The 19,686-nt window shown below is 45.0% G+C and overlaps 1 protein-coding gene and 1 long non-coding RNA gene across 6 annotated transcripts; one reads left to right on the forward strand and one right to left on the reverse strand.

Moving 5' to 3' along the window:
* Window positions 1-6,467: 6,467 nt before the first annotated feature.
* Window positions 6,468-19,041, forward strand: ZNF548 (zinc finger protein 548). Of its 5 annotated transcripts, XR_013409743.1 has the most exons (5): window positions 6,468-6,760; window positions 11,405-11,440; window positions 14,266-14,392; window positions 16,066-18,019; window positions 18,094-18,754. XR_013409743.1 is itself a non-coding variant. In XM_002801418.4 (4 exons), exons 1-4 carry the CDS (start codon window positions 6,746-6,748, stop codon window positions 17,523-17,525), a joined length of 1,638 nt encoding a protein of 545 aa, XP_002801464.2. In that variant the 5' UTR covers window positions 6,468-6,745; the 3' UTR covers window positions 17,526-19,041. The 5 variants fall into 5 exon arrangements, 4 of the variants coding, with proteins under 4 accessions (XP_002801464.2, XP_028695712.1, XP_077836158.1 ...); XM_002801418.4 differs by having other exon boundaries at window positions 16,066-19,041; XM_077980032.1 differs by lacking the exon at window positions 6,468-6,760 and adding an exon at window positions 9,282-10,802 and having other exon boundaries at window positions 11,107-11,440; window positions 16,066-19,041.
* LOC144337120 (uncharacterized) lies at window positions 6,550-9,282 on the reverse strand. The gene is made up of 2 exons (XR_013409746.1): window positions 8,765-9,282; window positions 6,550-7,888 (listed from the first exon to the last, which is right to left on the reverse strand). It is a non-coding gene; the product is annotated as an uncharacterized LOC144337120 (long non-coding RNA).
* Window positions 19,042-19,686: the final 645 nt, after the last annotated feature.

Raw genomic sequence — 19,686 nt, forward strand, 5'->3', positions numbered from 1 at the left:
TTAGTTACTCTCACAATCCATTTTCGTACTGGTTCCTCAGGAAACTATTTCAATCTATAAAAGTGAAACAGTTTCTTCACATTATACTCTCTGGTTTGAATAGTTACTTGGTTTTGCTCTTCCCCACATTGACTACCTTCTTGGTAGCCATAGGTCTCAGAGGCATTTTCTGTTGTCCCTAAATGATTCTGCCCTTGGTGGGGGTGGCTTTTAGGCTGGCTGGTGGCTTTCATTCAGATGGACAGAAATCTAAGCTTGATCTAGCATCAAGTCTGGACCCAGCACTCTCTATTATTATTTTTTTTTAGCTATTATAGATAACAAAGGATTGAATAATTTGCTTTTGGCTTATTAGCTCGCATTTTCTTATGCATCCAGTGAACCAGAGATTGAATATTTTGCTTTTTGCCTATTAGTTTGCATTTTCTTATGCATCCAGTGTGCCAACTCCCTGGGAGTTGGATCCACCTCTAAATTTCATAGTAACTTTTACCTTTAGTAACTGAGCACAGCCAGCCACATGGCCACCAAGGAGTCAAAGGTTTTTCATCCTCCACCCATTTTTAAATAGAGAATTATTCAAAAGTTAAACAAAAAACTTTATTATCTCTTATTAATATATGAAAATTGTGTTCAAAATAGAAAGTGAACTTCTACTTTTCTTTTTTTGAGTGGTGTGATCTTGGCTCACTGCAACCTCCACCTCCCAGGTTCAAGTGATTCTCCTACCGCAGCCCCCATGTAGCTGGGATTACAGGCACACACCACCACGCCTTGCTAAGTTTTCTATAAGTAGAGATGGGGTTTCTCCATGTTGGCCAGGCTGGTCTCAAACTACTGGCCTCAAGTGATTCACCCACCTTGGCCTCCCAAAGTTCTGAAAATTATAGGCTTGAGCCACTATGCCCAGTCCGAGATCTATTTACTTTTGTCTACATTATTTTCCTTTCATTTTGAAATGACCTTTACATAACCCCTAAACCTGAAATAATCCCTTTGTGTTTTTTTGGCTTTTTTGGGTTTTTTTTGAGAGAAGTCTCACTTTTGTCTCCCAGGATTGAGTGCAAAGATGGCTTAATCTAGGCTCACTGTAACCTCTGCCTCAGGGTTCACACAATTCTCCTGCCTCTGCCTCCCAAGTAACTGGGATTAAGGCACCTACTACCACGCCCGACTAAGTTTTGTGGGTTTTTTTTTTTTTTTTTTTTTGAGACGGAGTCTCACTCTGTCGCCCACGCTGGAGTGCAGTGGCATGATCTCAGCTCACTGCAAGCTCCGCCTCCTGGGTTTACATCATTCTCCTGCCTCAGCCTCCCGAGTAGCTGGGACTACAGGCACCGCCACCTCGCCCGGCTAGTTTTTTGGTTTTTTTAGTAGAGACGGAGTTTCACCGGGTTAGCCAGGATGGTCTCGATCTCCTGACCTCGTGATCCGCCCATCTCGGCCTCTCAAAGTGCTGGGATTACAGGCTTGAGCCACCGCGCCCGGCCGTTTTTGTTTGTTTGTTTGTTTGTTTTTTGTTTTGTTTTGTTTTGTTTTTAGGAGAGACGGGGGTTTCACCAAGTTGGCCAGGCTCGTCTCGAACTCCTGACCTCAGGTGATCTGCCTGCCTCTGCCTCCCAAAGTGCTGGGATTACAGGCGTGAGCCACTGCGCCCGGCCCAGAATTACTTTTTCTTTAGCAAAAACCACATCTTCATTTTTTAAATATAAGCTTCTTCACCAAAAACACATAGTAAACATCATGGCGCTGGGCTGCACAATACTTGGATAGAGCACGTTGATGTAAAGACATTTTTCTAAGTGTTTAGACCATGCCTTTCATATCTAAACATGCAAGAAATGAGTAGGTTCCTGTAAACAACTGCCACCAGCTGCCTCTGACACTGCAGCTCTTGCTTGTGACAGCCATCATGCACACCAAGGTCAAGTTCTTTCCCAGGACAAAGTAATCTCTGGTACCCCCAGAACCAATGATATCAGGTAATGCACTACAAAAGAAGGCAGAATTTTAGACCTGAGAGAAATCTGTCCTCTTAAAACTCTTGACAGAGAGATACTTCCTCATCTGGTTAGTGTAGATAATAAGTTGGCTTCCTGAGCTGGTCAGTGCAGGAGTGGGTTAGAGTTCTGTTTTATATTTGGCTTGGCCATTGTTGATTTCTATAGTCAATTTCTTACATGTAAACAAGGAAGATATCTATAATATTGAGATTTCTTGTTTTCTTAACTGGTCTTAGGTTGAAAACTGATTTAATTTTCATTCTCTTCCCCTCTCCCCGCACCATCCCATTCCTCTGCCTCTGCCAGATCTTCAGCTGGGTAGAGTTTTGGTTTTGTTTGTTTTTTAACCTGGAGGATGTCCCCAGATATCAAAACCTAAACTTCTGATTCTTAGAAGTCCTCCCTTCGATGAGTTGCTAGTTTTATTTCTGAACATGAACTTACCAAAACATCCCCCAGCAATCCCCTTGTTTCAGACATAGCTCTCTATGCTTCCCATTCCATGGCAGCAACTAAGTTTGACTCATCCAAAGCACAAAACCAATCCCTTTTTGCTTAAGTGACACAAGGATCCCCAGATGAACAAGTAGCTGTATCACCCTCCAATTAAATGGAAATAATATTTACTTCTGGTGGAACCTCTCCTTCCTTGGAACAAAGGGCCCCCAACCAGCAGAATTTACAGTTAAGAAGAAGTGGCCAGGCGCTGTGGCGCACGCCTCTAATCCCAGCACTTTGGGAGGCCGAGGCAGGCAGATCACAAGGTCAGGAGTTCAAGACCAGCCTGGCCAACATGGGGAAACCCTATCTCTACTAAAGATACAAAAAATTAGCTAGGCGTGGTGGTGCATGCCTGTAATCCCAGCTACTCAGGAGGCTGAGACAGGAGAATCGCTTTACCCCAGGAAGTGGAGGTTGGAGTGAGCTGAGATCACGCCATTGCACTCCAGCCTGGTCAACAGGACGAAAAAGAAAAAAAAAAAACATATATATATATATATATATATATACACACACATATATATATATATTTTAGCCGGGCGTGGTGGCAGGCATCTATAATCTCAGCTACTCAGGAGGCTGAGGCAGGAGAATCACTTGAACCTGGGAGGCGGAGGTTGCAGTGAGCTGAGATCACGCCGTTGCACTCCAGCCTGGGTGACAGAGCAAGATTCCGTCTCAAAAAACAAAAAAAGAAATAAAAAAAGAAGAAAGGTAGCAGAAATTCTGTGAATGAGTTATTAAGTTCAAAAATGAGGATGCTCAATATAATCCATAGGTTCAGAAAAAAATTACGATGAAAAGAATTGTCAAATTTTGTAACTGATACTTGACCTGGTTAAATTTGAATTATTTCTAATTCCCTATGCAGTGAGATAAAAGATAAATATTGTATGTGACATATTCATCATAAAATTATTTGTTGTTTATCTGAAATACATTCTAAATTAGGAGTTCCCAACCCTGGGGCCACAGATGAGTACTATGGCCTGTTAGGAACGGGGCCATATAGCAGGAGGTGAGTGGCAGACGAGTGAGCATTGCTGCCTGATCTCCGCCTCCTGTCAGATCGGCCGCAGCATTAGATTCTCATAGGAGTGCAAACCCTATTGTGAACTGCCCATGAGAGGGATCTAGGCTGTATGCTCCTTATGAGAATCTAATGCCTCTGAAACCATCTGCTCCCACACCCCTCTCCCTTATCCGTGGAAAAATTGTCTTCCACAAAACCGGTCCCTGGTACCAAAAAGTTTGGGGACCACAGTTCTAATGACATAACTCTTTCCCTGATAATTTGCCTGTACTTAACAATGCCTTGTTTTATAGAATTTGCTCACAGAATTCCTGCAGTTACAGTCTTGATGCCATTTATGTTGTGACAAACCATCATTCGTCATATTCAACTTATTTCATTCCTTTATCTATTGGACATTCATTAATGAGAAACACACTCAACAGTAGCATTCTGAGCCTAAAGACTCATGATGATAAACAGTGTAGAAAACATTACAAACTCTATTATAATTATCCTACCATCTCCATCTGAATTTAACAAAAAAGTGATTTTGTCTCTTTCTTTGGAACTAGTTGAGATTAGGGGCGTGAGCCACCACACCCGGCCAGGTCATATTCTTAAACTGTGTCCAGGTCTTAATTCATAATTAGCAATAACACAGTTCACTGCCATCAAAAATAAAGATTAATGTTACAGTTGCCCTGGAAATAAGAGGCACTGCACACCACACAGGCCACAAGAAACCTTGTTACATACAGAGACCAGAAAGCAGAAAGAGAAAAGAGAGTAACTAGAACTATGTCTTTATAACTAAAGTGGCAGAGAATGATGTAGAGATATCATCAATGGGCAGGAAGGAAAAACACATTTTAGTGTTTGTGGTTGGGGGGTTTTATATGAGTTTCATGCACTTTAGTAAGTGGCTTGCAAGAAAAAAAGTAAACAACTTTGGTTCTATTAGTTTGACCCTGTGATTAATGAATATCAAACAGACAAATATGGAATCTAAGAAAACACAGAACAGTTCTGTATACACATAGCAGCTTGGAAACCTATTCCCAGTGTGTCCCATGCACCTGTCATTGATCTGAAACCCAGTACATATGTGCTCATTGAACATTTACTAGATAAGTAAATACACATCATCACACAGCTTCTCTATTCATTTTTGTCATGTGGCAAGTCTTTCACTTTATCATCTGTACTTACCCCTCTAAGCAGTCAATGAGCAATGTTTTCAAGTATGTAAAAAAATTACATTTTGGAAACAAAAGCATAGCGTGTCCAAGTGTCCAGCACAGCCACAGGCTCAACTTCATTCTCTGACTTCTCAGAATTTGCTGTCTCTCACTCAAACATCATTGAGATCTTATCTTTCTCTCACATCACAGATGGATTTTTCTAGGGCTATTTATGGTTTTTTTTCTCTTTTGGACTAACCTACATAATTACTAATAGATTTCAGTAATTTTTTTATTTCACAAGTGTTTTTCACAGATAATTTCAACTCCCTGTGCAAATACGGTTGTAAACACAGGTGAAATTTTAAATCACTTCTGAGGAAGAAGATAACATCAAGGAATTCCACACCTTTTTTGAGGATAAGATGTGCATATGCTTCAACTGTGAAAATGGTAGACAATGTCGTGTCCAGAAATGGCATGTATCAGCTGCTCTTGAGAAATAAAAGTAAAATTCTAAGCACCTCCTAACTAACTGAATGGATGCCCTCTTGACCATGAGAACCTTAGAATAACTTTGGAAGCTGAATTCACCACTATAGAGGAATGGGAAATCAGACACCCTTCATTATATCCCCTACCTCACTACAATCATTAGGTTTTCTTCCCTAAGGGCTAAATAGAAATCAGCCTTTTCAGAAGACTACTAGCTTACCTTCCAAGGTACAGAACAGAGAGAAGATGAGATTATTCATTCCTTCATCCTTCTCTGAGGCATCTGCTTTCTCTATTCCCTTTTCCCCTCACGTGTTTACTCTATCTTATGTAAAATGTAGATTTACTGGGCACTAACTAAAGTTTCACATGTCTGTAATCAGTTGTCTCACTGCCAACCCCTCTTCCTTTTTAAGGAAAATGTATAATAAATACTAAAACTCCTAAGAACCTCTCTGGAAAAATCAGTCACATTTGCTTCTGTGACTTACATTTTTCTGGATGTGCCTTTAGGCTGGTCCAGTAAACCTCCATGATTTGTGACTTATGCTTCAATCACTCATTTTGGTCGTCACTTTCATTTTCAGATAGGATCGTGATTCTTAAAATAAATGGAAAATGTATATCAGATATGAAGTAGTATTATTAGAATAAAAGCGTTGTACCCTTCATAGGAACACAATCGCTGACTCTACAGTTAGGTAACATGTCTTCTCTTTGATCCAGAGGCATAGCTTCACCCTTTCAACCTACTTCAGTGCCTCCTGCCATCCTTCCTACAAATTCCAGTCCATAGCCCTAACTGTGTAGTCTGTCTTTCTTCTTCTGGACCAAACATATTGAGGCTTACTAAACAGACTCCAAAGCGTAACTGTATGTGTATTTGAAAAGCAACAATATGGCTGACAGGCATGAGTAGAGACCGAGTGCCTTTATGGTATGGGGTGTCTCTTTGGACGTGTAGTTTTGGGAATTAGCTGTGCTTAATAGAGTCTTAAATAATAAGTTGCTAACATTTCTGTAAATATCCTACACTACGCTACAAAAAAAATCGTGTGTTGCCTTTAAGAGCAAGCCAAGCCCCCTCCTGTCTTTGGAGTCGGGGACTCCGTTTCCCAGCTCCCCTGACAGTGCCACTGGGCCTTTATCTGCCATATAAGGACTGATCAACGCTCTAAGACAAGTCCGGAAGCGGTGTCGAAACTTCATAACCCAGAAGACACTGCAGCGCTCGGCGGCACGACTTACCCAATAAAGGTTTAGAAGGTGACAGTTGCGTGCGTGCGTGCGCACCGTCGGGGGGCGGGACTTCCGTCGTCCTCCTGGTGGTCGTGGTTCTGGTTCTCTCTGGTGTTTCGCTAGGTCCGGCCTATGGCGCTCTCTGACGTCACCGAAGTGACGGAGCGGAAAAGCGCGAGAAGCGGCTTGGTTCCCACCGCGGAGAGGCGGGAGTGAGTCAACTGACAAGCGCTGGGGACGGCGGTGTCCTTGTCTTGCCTTTGTCGCCCCCGCCCCGCTCTTCCCTGACTGGGCCGGCGGAGGCCTTGCTGATGAACCTGACTGAGGTGGGTGCCCCGTCGCAGGCTCCCCCGCCTCCCAGTGCTGAAGCCCCTAGAAGGGGCCCTGCCGGTCAGGCCCCTTGTCCCGAAGAGAGGGGCGTTCCTGTGTGGGGTCCCCGTATCAGCCGGTTTGATGCAGCCTCAGAGCTCCCTTCGGGGACCTCAGGTTCAGGGCATGGAGGCGCTGCCGAGTGCGCTGTGTGGGGGCGCCCGGGGTGTGTGTGGTTTGTGCGGGAAAGAGCGTTTTGTGAATTCTCGCTTGGAATGGCAGCCTAAGCAGCCAGTAACCATGGAGGGTTGTCGAGGGACGGACAGTTGGAGGGGGCAGGTCCAGAGTTCGAAGTTTCAAGTTAGGAAAACCAGGCTAGGAATGGATGCATACAGGGAGACCGGCGAAAAGGCCCTGAGGCCACTGCAATAGACCCAGGAGAATTGTGGTTGGGGCTGGACCAGTGACAGGAGAGGGAGATGTGATGAGATTCTTCATAGGCCTGAAGGATAGGGCCGGTGGGTTTTCCTGGTGCTTCACTTATGTCTGAACAAAGGCAGTGAAGAGCCGTTTCAAGTGTTTGGTTTGTTTTGTTTTGTTTTTTCTGTTTAAACGTTGGAAAGAATGGAGTTGGGGAAGTCAGTATAAGGAGCAGATTTCCGGGAGAAGATCACAGGTTGGATTTTGGACATGACGGTTCTCAAATGTCTTAAGATGGATATGTCACACAGGCAGGTGGATATAAAGGTGTGGAGTCTGAGGAAGGAGATTGGGTTGGCCATGCCAGAGGGATGGAGGGCGTGGACTGGGCCGGAGCATGGTCTGAGGATCAGATTGAGTAGGAAGGTCTCTGGGGTTTTCGTTTGTTTGTTTGCATAAATTTAAGGACTCAAGTGGAGTTTTGTTACATGGGTATATTGCATAGTGGTGAAGTCTGGGCTTTTAATGTATCCATCGCCTGAATAATGTACATTGTATCCATTAAGTAATTTCTCATCGCCCATCTTTGTCTCATCCTTCTACCTGTTTGGAGTCTCCAGTGTCTGTCGTTCCATACTGTGTGTCCGTGTGTACACATTATTCAGCTTCCACTTATAAGTGAGAACATTTGGTATTTGACTTCCCCCCCACCAGGCGGAGTCTTGCTGTGTAGCCCAGGCTGGAGTGCGGTGGTGCGATCTCGGCTCACTGCAAGCTCCGCCTCCCGGGTTCACGCCATTCTCTTGCCTCAGCCTCCGGAGTAGCTGGGACTACAGGCGCCCGCCACCACGCCCGGCTAATGTTTTGTATTTTTAGTAGAGACGGGGTTTCACTGTGTTAGCCAGGATGGTCTCGATCTCCTGACCTCATGATCTGCCCGCCTCGGCCTCCCAAATTGCTGGGATTACAGGAGTGAGCGACCGCGCCCGACCGGTATTTGACCCTCTGTTTCTGAGTTGTTTCATTTAATAATGGCCTCCAGTTCCATCCACATTGCTGTAAAAGACATAGTTTCATTCTTTGTGTGTGTGTGTGTGTGTGTGTGTGTGTGTGTGTGTGTGTGTGTCCCAGTGGTATTACCTTGTGTATATATATGCCCCATTTTCTTTACCCAGTCATACATTGATGGACAGTTACGTTAATTTCCTATCTTTGCTATTGTGAATAGTGCTGTGATAAAAATACATGTATGTTTTTTATATAATGATTTCTTTTCCTTTGGGTAGATGCCCAGTAGTGGGATTGGTGGATTTAATGGTAGTTGTATTTTCAGTTATTTGAAAAATCTTCGGCCGGGCGCGGTGGCTCAAGCCTGTAATCCCAGCACTTTGGGAGGCCGAGACGGGCGGATCACGAGGTCAGGAGATCGAGACCATCCTGGCTAACACGGGCGAAACCGCGTCTCTACTAAAAAAAAAAATACAAAAAAACTAGCTGGGCGAGGCAGCGGGCGCCTGTAGTCCCAGCTACTCGGGAGGCTGAGGCAGGAGAATGACGTAAACCCGGGAGGCGGAGCTTGCAGTGAGCTGAGATCGGGCCACTGCACTCCAGCCTGGGCGACAGAGCGAGACTCCGTCTCAAAAAAAAAAAAAAAAAAAAAAAAAAAAAAATCTTCATACTGTTTTCCATTGAGGTTGTACTTATTTACATTCTCACCAACAGTGTATAAGCTTTTTCTTTTCTCCATATCCTGGGCAACATCGGTTATTTTTTGACGTTTTAATGATAGCCATTCTTACTGGTGTAAGGAGATACTGTGGTTTTAATTTGAATTTGTCTGATGATTAATGATGTTGAGCATTTTTTATATGTCTCTTTGCCATTTATATGTCTTTTTTTGAAAAATGTCTATTAATTTCCTATGCTTACTGTTAATGAGGTTTTGTTGTTGTTGTTGTTTTGTTTGTTGTTGAGTTCTTTGTAAATTCTGGATATGAATACCCTGTCAGATGCATAGTTTGCAAATATTTTATCCCATTTTTCAGGTTGTGCATTCACTTGGTTGATTAGTCTTTTTGCTATGCAGAAGCTATTTAGTTTAATTAGGTCCTATCTGTCTACTTTTTTTTTTTTTTTTTTTTGAGACGGAGTCTCGCTGTGTCTCCCAGGCTGGAGTGCAGTGGCCTGATCTCGGCTCACTGCAAGCTCCGCCTCCCGGGTTCACGCCATTCTCCCGCCTCAGCCTCCCAAGCAGCTGGGACTACAGGCGCCCGCCACCACTCCCGGCTAGTTTTTTGTATTTTTAGTAGAGACGGGGTTTCACCATGTTAGCCAGGATAGTCTCGATCTCCTGACCTCGTGATCCACCCGCCTCGGCCTCCCAAAGTGCTGGGATTACAGGCTTGAGCCACCGCGCCCGGCCTACTTTTCTTTATGTTGTTTGTGCTTTTGAAGTCTTATTCATGAATTTTTTGCCTAGACCATGTCCAGAAGGGGTTTCCCTGGGTTTTCTTTTCGTATTTTTAGTTTCAGGTCCTACATTTAAATCTTTAATTCATCTTGAGTTGATTTTTGTATATGGTAAGAGAAATTGGTCCAGATTCATTCTTCTTCATCTGGCAATCCAGTTTTCCCAGCACCTTTTATTGAAAAGTGTGTCCTTTCCCTAGTGTACGTATTTGTTGCCTTTCTCAAAGATCAGTTGGCTGTAGATATGTGGCTTTATTTCTGGGAACTTTATTTTCTTCCACTGATCTATGTGTCTTATTTCTGCAGTCAAATGCTTTACCATTCAGCTATACTCCCTATGTGTCTAGTTCTATACCATTACCATACTATTTTGGTTACTACCAACTTGTAGTATAATTTGAAGTCAGATGGACTTAATTTGAGGGAAATCTTGGGGTTGTCATTTCAGGTGGGCTCTGTGGTGAGAGAGCAGAGGGCTGAGACTTGGGGGCCAGACCATTGGTGGCTCCACAGACATCATACTCTGTTCAGAAAGGCACAGACCTGGCCTAACAGGGATTCTGGATTGTATCTGTAAAAAGGGAGGCCTGGACTGAATAAGCAGATAGCCTGGGATGGAGACTGAGGTGTGAGGTGGTTTCGATTCTACATCTGCAGGCTTGGTTGACCCTCAGGGCCACTCTCTGTTGAACAAGAGAAATGTTATTGAGGCTGGTGGAGTAGCTGGGTTCTAGACCAGAGCACTGCTTTTTCTCCTTCTCTACATGTAAGGGCAAGAGGGGATGATCTGCTGCTCCAACCAAGGTCTCCTGGCAAGCTCACTTTAGAAGCTTCTGCAGCAGGTAGACCTGGTTGCCGAAAGGACCAGTACCTGACCTGCCTTCTCTTCCCCTCTCTATAACTCATTAACTTAATAATGTACGAAACACATACTGATTTAAACCCTAATTAGACAATATCTTTCTAAGTGTGTGCAAACAGGTAGGCAGTTAATAGTGAAGTTATTAAGTTAAATTTCCAAAAGTGGTTCATAATTGGTTTGATGTTAATTTATCTCATTTGCTTTCCATGGAAAAATTTAATATCACATCCTCTAAAATCTTAAGCTAAAAACATACATGAAAATTTCAAAACCCCACTATTTCATTTGTATTGAACACATATACAAAAGCATTAATTCGGCCGGGCGCGGTGGCTCAAGCCTGTAATCCCAGCACTTTGGGAGGCCGAGATGGGCGGATCACGAGGTCAGGAGATCGAGACCATCCTGGCTAACACGGTGAAACCCCGTCTCTACTAAGAAATACAAAAAATAGCCGGGCGAGGTGGCAGCGCCTGTAGTCCCAGCTACTCGGGAGGCTGAGGCCGGAGAATGGCGTGAACCCGGGAGGCGGAGCTTGCAGTGAGCTGAGATCCGGCCACTGCACTCCAGCCTGGGCTACAGAGCGAGACTCCGTCTCAAAAACAAAAAAAGCATTAATTCGTGGACCCTAGCAGCTGATATATGGTATATGCTACTGATGTTTGATACTACATGAGCCCTGTGAGGGGGCAGCTATTCTTACAATCTGTTTACAGATGGGGACACTGAAGCTCAGGTGGGTTCAGTTCTTTTCCATGGTCACAGAGCTGCAGCACTGAGGCCTGAGGAACTTTATGCGATGAATTGAGATCAGTTTGCTCCCAGGCAGAGCAGAAGAGGTGGCGGTCCATCTCAGCCTGTAGGATCCTTCCATGGCTGTCCATTTCTCATGGCCTTTCTCTTCCCTCAGGGTCCCCTAGTGATGGCAGAAACGGACCCTACACAGGTGAGTAGAGTGCTTCCTACCGTCCACCCACTCCGGTTATCTCCCAGATGGTTTTGGCAGGTGCCAGAACCTCTTTTCCTGTCTTTCTCTTATGTCTGAAGAGTGGATGCTTTCACCAGTTTCAGTATTGTAAGTTGGATGCTGGGTTACATGGACTGGTCCCCGTTTTTGAGAATTGATCTGATAAGATATGTTAGGGCCTCCTGGGCACAGGATTCAGAATATTTCAATGTTTGGAGGAGAGACTGAGCTGGATTTTTGGGGAACTGCAAGTGTCTGTTACATCTGGTAGGAATAGCGAGCAGAGTGGGAGGTGGCTAGAGACACACGAACATCAGGCCTGGAATGACAGCCTAGGTCCTGGGTCTCTATTCTAAGGGAAGTGGGAGGTGGGGAAGATTTAAAGCAAAAGAGGTAGTGATAGGACCCTAGTTTAAGGGACTTCCTTTGGCTTCTGAGTGGAGGACAGACTGGAGGTGAGGGTAATGGCAGGGAGATCTGAGAGGATGCTCCTGCAGAAGTCTAGGTAGATGTTGGTGGTGGCTTGTCAAGAGTGGTCATAGCTTCAGTTTTAACTAGAGCTGCCCACATTTTATGATGTAGAGAGTGAGGGAGCTAGGGAGGTGGGATAGAAGGAGAATCAGGAGTGGCCCCATGGTTTTTGTTTGGAAGCATAGATACTCCATCAGCTAAAATGGGAGAAGTCAGCAGTAGAAGGAATTTTCAGAGTGAGTATGAGGAGTCAGTGTTTGTTCAGGCCACAGATGTCTCAGAGACTCCTGGTGGAGGAGTTCAGGTTGGAGACGTCCACACCACAGTGGCTGTCATATGGACCAGGATGAAGCTGTGGATTCAGTTTAGGTGACAGCATCTCTAGGTTATGGTGGCAGTGCTGTTTGACGATAGAGAATTGGAATGGGGCATGAGAACTGGGTCTCTTACTGGGTACATGTGTGGTGGGGGGGAGTCACTAGACAAATGAGGAAATGGAGTGTTTGTGGGGATGAGTGTATGTGAGATGGTGGGGTATAGGAGTGAGAAAGGCTTCTGAAGGAGAGTGGACATGATGGGGTTGATGAGGGGGTAATAGGGTGAGGTTGGAGAGTTGCTAAGCATCAGTTGGATTGAGGTGAGGATGGGAGTTGTATTAGTCCATTTTCATATTGCTACAAAGAACTACCTGAGACTGGGTAATTTATGAGGAAAAGAGGTTTAATTGGCTCACAGTTCTTTTTCTGTTGTTTGTTTATTTTTGAGATGTGGCCCAGGCTGGAGAGCAATGGCATAATCTCAGCTCACTGCAATCTCTGCCTCCCAGGTTCAAGTGATTCTTCTGCCTCAGCCTCCTGAGTAGTGGGGACGACAGACTCACACCACCACGCCCAGCTAATTTTTGTATTTTTAGTAGAGATAGGGTTTCACCATGTTGGCCAAGATGGTCTTGATCTCCTGACCTCGTGATCCACCTTCCTCAGCCTCCCAAAGTGTTGGGATTACAGGCATGAGCCACTGTGCCTGACCCATAGTTCTTTAGGCTTAACAGGAAGCATAACTGGGAGGCCTCAGGAAACTTACAATCCTGTGTCCATGAGGCAGGACACAGCTGAGAGTATGTGAAGTCCTCACATGGTTGGTTTGGGCTGCTGACCGTGAAGTGAGAAACAGGGGCATGTAGGGAACCTTCAAAGCAGGGCTTTGGGCTGCCCCCAGTGCTAGGAGACTTTGGTGTTCTGGGGCAGGACTGGGAGTGAACTGGATGCTGAGCGTATTTGCCGTGCACCACCTGGTTTCCGTGTGCAGAGTGGCCTGTTAGGAGGTGAAGAAAATGCCTGTGGTGTGGGCTGGGAGGTGTCTGTGGAATTGACAGGAGTGGAGGTGTGAGAGCTGGGATTGGAGTGCTGACCAAAGACTGATGTTTAGGCAGGAGAAGTGTGAATGGAGGCCCCAGGCCCTGCCCCTGGTAGCTCAAGGGAGGAGGATGAGTCTGAGTTTGGTTGTCTTGGGAGGCAAGATCTGGGTGACTCCATGGAAACTGGCTGGCGGGAGAGGATGGATCCCCCCATGGGAGGCCCACATTCTAGATGGTACTTTTCTACCTTGTCCTTCATGTAGTTTCTCTGTGTGCTGGACACGGTGGCCAATGGAAATGGGGAGAGAAAAATCACTCATGCCACCTGGATGTGGTGTCTCTTCCACACTGGGAGGGTGTGGAGGAGATTGAGCAAGGAATGGAGGTAAAGGGGAGAGGGATGAGATCCTGGAGAGAGAAATGTAGCAGTCATTTCACCCATAGAGTTTTAATTTATGGATGTGAGTGAGTGATGCCAGGGACAGGCCAATGACACTGAAAGAAGATATGTATTCCTTGCATTTCCCTAAGGAGGGTACACACCACATAACACAGGGCCACATGGTGAGGCCCCATATTTGGTTAGGAGGAAAATTGGAGTGAGGGGAAAGTTTAGTTTAGTCCACAGACGCTGTTGGGGTTTTCAAGGAAAACAAGGCAGGGCTGGGTGTCAGGATAGTTTGGCTAGTTTTAGTAATTCCAGGACACGTGGGCTATTGGGACTATCCCTAGTTGTGCAGTACCTGTCCCTGGGTTGATTTAGAACATGGGAAATATTGGCTTGTTTGAGAAAGTTAGAGACGGAGATGGTTCAGAATATGTGCCCAGGATGGTAGGGGAGATGGAAACACATTTGGCTGTTAGTTTGGCCCTGTGTTTAATGGGTGGTAAATATAAGTAGAAAATAAATAGAGAACGTAAGTAAATACAGCTTGAAAAGAAGCTGCTCATGTATTCATCTTTCCCAATTTGGCAGGGCCGTGTGGTCTTTGAGGACGTGGCCATATATTTCTCCCAGGAGGAGTGGGGGCACCTTGATGAGGCTCAGAGGTTGCTGTACCGCGATGTGATGCTGGAGAATTTGGCCCTGTTGTCCTCACTAGGTAAGGCCCTCACTCTTGCCCAGTGTCCCGGTTGGGCTGTGTTATCTCACTAGGTAAGGCCCTCACTCTTGCCCAGTGTCCTGGGTTGGGCTGTGTTGTCTCACTAGGTAAGGCCCTCACTCTTGCCCAGTGTCCCGGTTGGGCTGTGTTGTCCCTTTTTACCCAAAGGCAGCTCTGTGTTTCCCACAGTGACACCGTGGGTGCTGCTTCTTTTCCCTGTTTCTTGGCATATATACTGTGGGAGGCAGGGCTAGGCTGTGTGTTCTTTTTTTTTTTTTTTTTTTTTTTTTGAGACGGAGTCTTGCTCTGTCCCCCAGGCTGGAGTGCAGTGGCCGGATCTCAGCTCACTGCAAGCTCCACCTCCCGGGTTCACGCCATTCTCCTGCCTCAGCCTCCCGAGTAGCTGGGACTACACGCGCCCGCCACCTCGCCCGGCTAGTTTTTTGTATTTTTTAGTAGAGATGGGGTTTCACCGTGTTAGCCAGGATGGTCTCGATCTCCTGATCTCGCGATCCACCCGTCTCGGCCTCCCAAAGTGCTGGGATTACAGGCTTGAGCCACCGCGCCCGGCGGCTGTGTGTTCTATACCCCCTTTTTCCTAGCGTCCCCATCCCTGCTGCTCTGAAGCTTACAATAAAGGGCTCAGGAACCCAAAATGTTGAATTTTGCATAGAGACCCCACCAGCCTTGTCTGTCCCTGATCAGGTTACTCTGTGCAAACACATGAGACCTGTGTTCTGTTGTCCCCTTTCTCTCGCTGCTATTTCTTGGTGCCTTCCTGTGCTTGGAATTTCAGGCACTGCCCTGGTCACTATTTTTGGGGACTACTGGGTTAATTGTGCAGGACACAGGACTCTTATGTGAAGTTCTTAGGATTGTAGAATGTGGGATGCCATGGGCTCGATCTCTCTGGACATGTGCTGTTTACGCTTTTTCTCTTTCCCCTAGAGAGGGCCCTAGGCACCTGAGAGGGTGGCTAGTACTTCAACAATGGCATTGGAGGCTCAGGGACATGGTCCTGGTGCCTGGGAGTTGGGAAGAGGGTTGATGTCACAGCTGGGGTCAAATCACCCTGGGAACCTGTCCTGTGCTCACCATTGTTTGCTGTCAGGGCCACTGGCCAGAAATTTCCACCTTTTCTTCCCCATTATCATTTCTAGTATGATTGCTGGCCCCTGCACCTCCAATGCCCCACAGCCTGTACTTCTGGGGCCACCACCCCTCACCCATTCTTTTCCACTGCTCCCTTTGAATGCCTGCCAACACGTGACCTGTATTTAAGGTAGCGTGAAGTCTGCATGTATCCGTGAACACCAGCTCCTCTGTCACAGTCTGATCTCTCTGGGTTTGGAGAGAACCTTCTACACACTGCTTTCCAGTCTCCAGCAACCATGGCCTGTTGATGACTGTGTACAGAGGAGTTAGTTGGAGATCCTGCCTTCTCTCTCTGTACCGTATCCCTCCTTTGTATGCTTACCATCATCAAGGCTCTCCCATTATGGGCCCTCGCCAGGCCCAGTCCTACATAGTGGACCCTCCTCTCACTGGCCTTAATGTCCATGATGTCCCCAGTCCCATGGCCTTATTTGTGTGTGTGCCTGACACACATTGTGATGGAGCTGCCTTCTCCACCAGAGTCAGCATGCACTTCACCCGCATTTCTGTTCTGACAGGTTGTTGGCATGGAGCTGAGGATGAGGAGGCACCTTCACAGCAAGGTTTTTCTGTAGGAATGCCAGAGGTTACAACTTCAAAGTCCTATCTGTCCACCCAGAAGGTCCACCCTAGTGAGACATGTGACCCACCCTTGAAAGACATTCTGTGCCTGGTTGAGCACAGTGGAATTCATCCTGAGCAAGACATATATATTTGTGAGGCAGAGCTTTTTCAGCACCCAAAGCAGCAAATTGGAGAGAATCTTTCCAGAGGGGATGATTGGATACCTTCATTTGGGAAGAACCACAGAGTTCACATGGCAGAAGAGATCTTCACATGCATGGAGGGCTGGAAGGACTTACCAGCCGCCTCATGCCTTCTCCAGCACCAGGGCCCTCAAAGTGAGTGGAAGCCATACAGGGACACAGAGGACAGAGAAGCCTTTCAGACTGGACAAAATGATTACAAATGTGGTGAATGTGGGAAAACCTTCACCTGCAGCTATTCCCTTGTTGAGCACCAGAAAATCCACACAGGAGAAAGGTCTTATGAATGTACCAAATGTGGGAAATTCTTTAAGTACAGTGCCAATTTCATGAAACATCAGACAGTTCACACTAGCGAAAGGACTTATGAGTGCAGAGAATGTGGAAAATCCTTCATGTACAACTACCGACTCATGAGACATAAGCGAGTTCACACCGGAGAAAGGCCTTATGAGTGCAGCACATGTGGGAAATTCTTCCGGTACAGCTCCACATTTGTTAGACATCAGAGAGTCCACACTGGAGAAAGGCCGTATGAGTGCAGGGAATGTGGGAAATTCTTTATGGACAGCTCCACACTCATTAAACATCAGAGAGTTCACACCGGAGAAAGACCTTATAAGTGCAATGACTGTGGGAAGTTTTTTAGGTACATCTCTACACTCATTAGACATCAGAGAATTCACACTGGAGAAAGGCCTTATGAGTGCAGTGTATGTGGGGAATTGTTTAGGTACAACTCCAGCCTCGTTAAACATTGGAGAAACCACACTGGAGAAAGGCCTTACAAATGCAGTGAATGTGGGAAATCATTTAGGTACCACTGCAGACTCATTAGACACCAAAGAGTCCACACGGGAGAAAGGCCTTATGAGTGCAGCGAATGCGGGAAATTCTTTCGTTACAACTCCAACCTCATTAAACATTGGAGAAATCACACTGGAGAAAGGCCTTATGAGTGCAGAGAGTGTGGGAAAGCCTTTAGCCACAAGCATATCCTTGTCGAGCACCAGAAAATCCACAGTGGAGAAAGACCTTATGAGTGCAGCGAATGCCAGAAGGCCTTTATTAGAAAGTCTCACCTGGTTCATCACCAGAAAATCCACAGTGAAGAGAGGCTTGTGTGCTCCATGAGTGTGGGGAATTCTTTAGCTAAAACTCCAGCCTCATTAAACGTCAGAGATTTCACAATGGAGAAAGTTTACCATTGACTATTGTAATTGGGTAGTAATGTTATATAAATTCCACATTTTTATGCAACTAATCTCCAGAACATTTTTCCTCTTGCAAAAAAAGTAAAATGCTGGACCCATGAACAACAACTCATTCCCCTTCCCTACTTCCCCAGAAATGTCTCAACTATATTTCTATACTCTATGTCTATGAATTTCATATCTATTGGTACCTCATATAAGTGGATTCATACAGTATTTATCTTTTGAGACTGGCTTATTTCACTTAGGATAAGGTCTTCACGGTTCACCCACATTGTATAATGTGTCAGAATATCCTTCCTTTATTAGGTGAAAAAATATTCTGTGCTATTTATATACTACATTTATTTATCCATTCATCTGTTAATGGATGCTTGGGTTACTTCTACCTTTTGCCTATTGAAATAATGCTGCTATGAAGATGAGTATACAATTGTCTATTCAAGATTCTACTTTCAATTCTTGTTGGGTATATACTCAGAAATGGTAGTGCTGGATCATATTGGATTTCTTTTTTTTTTTTTTTTTTTTTTTTTTTGAGACAGAGTCTTGCTCTGTCACCCAGGCTGGAGTGCAGTGGTGTGATCTCGGCTCACTGCAAGGTCCACCTCCCAGGTTCATGCCATTCTCCTGCCTCAGCCTTCTGAGTAGCTGGGACTACAGGTGCCCGCCACCACGCCTGGCTAATTTTTTTTTGTATTTTTAGTAGAGATGGGGTTTCACCATGTTAGCCAGGATGGTCACAATCTCCTGACCTTGTGATCCACCTGCCTTGGCCTCCCAAAGTACTGGGATTACAAGCGTGAACCACCGTGCCTGGCCAGATTTTTATTTTTAATATTTTTGAGAAAACTTTTTCCGTAGTACCTGTGCCATTGTACATTCCCACCAGCAGTGCACAAGGATTACAATCTATATATATCCTCACCAACATTGTTCATTTTCTATTTCTGTTTTTTGGGTTTTTTTGTTGTGCCTTTTGTTTTGCATAGCAGCTATCCTGTTGGATGTGAGGTGGAATCTCATAGTGTCTTTCATTTTTATTTTGTGAATGATTAATGATGTTGAGGATCTTTTCATGTGCTTGTTAGGCATTTGTGTATCTGGAAAAATATTCAAGTCTCTTTTTCCATTTTTAATGGGACTCTTTGCTTTTTGTTGAGTTGTAGAAATTCTTTATAGATTCTGGATATTAACTCCTTACCAAATATATGCTTTTGACATATTACCTCCCAGTCCATAGGTTGCTTTTTTGCTCTGTTGATTGTGTCCTTTGATGAAATTTTAAATTTTGATGTACTGTTGACTCTCTCTGTCCCTGGGTTCTGTATTCATGGATTGAAGCAACCATGGATCAAAAGTATTTGGAGCATCCATGGATTGCACTGATCATTAATCAGAAATATTTGGAAAACAAAAAGGGTAGTTGGATCTGTACTAAACACGAACAGACATTTTTTCTTGTCATTATTCCCTAAACCATATATTATAATAAATATTTACATAGCATTTACATTGTGTTAGATGTTATAAATAACCTAGTGATTATATAGGAAGATGTGTGTAGGTTATATGCAAACTTTATGCCTTTTTAGATGAGAGACTTCTTGAGCATCAGATGATTTTGGTATCCACAAGGGGTCCTGGAATCAGTCCCCCACGGACACCAAGGGATGACCGTAGTCCAGTTTATCTATTTTTACCTGTTACCTGGGCTTTTGATGATATATATATATATATATTAGTATCAAATCCAATGCCAAGCATTTTCCCTATGTTTTAATCTAAGAATTTTATATTTGTAGGTCTTACATTTAGGTCTTTTTTTTTTTTCTTTTGGAGACAGAGTCTTGCTCTGTCACCAGGCTGGAGTGCAGTAGTGGAATCTCAGCTCACTGCAACCTCCACCTCCTGGGTTCAAGCCATCACCCCACCTCAGCCTCCCTAGTAGCTTGGATTACAAGTGTATGCCACCACACCTGGCTAATTTTTGTATTTGTAGTAGAGATGGGGTTTCGCCATGTTGGCCAAGCTGTTCTTAAACTTCTGGCCTTAAGTGATCCACCCACCTTGGCCTCCCAAATTGCTGGGATTATAGGCAGGAGCTGTAATGCACTGTGCCTGGCTACATTTAGATCTTTAATCCACTTGGGGTTCA

The sequence above is a fragment of the Macaca mulatta genome, chromosome 19, assembly GCF_049350105.2.
Source record: "Macaca mulatta isolate MMU2019108-1 chromosome 19, T2T-MMU8v2.0, whole genome shotgun sequence".
Classification (NCBI taxonomy): Eukaryota; Metazoa; Chordata; class Mammalia; order Primates; family Cercopithecidae; genus Macaca; species Macaca mulatta.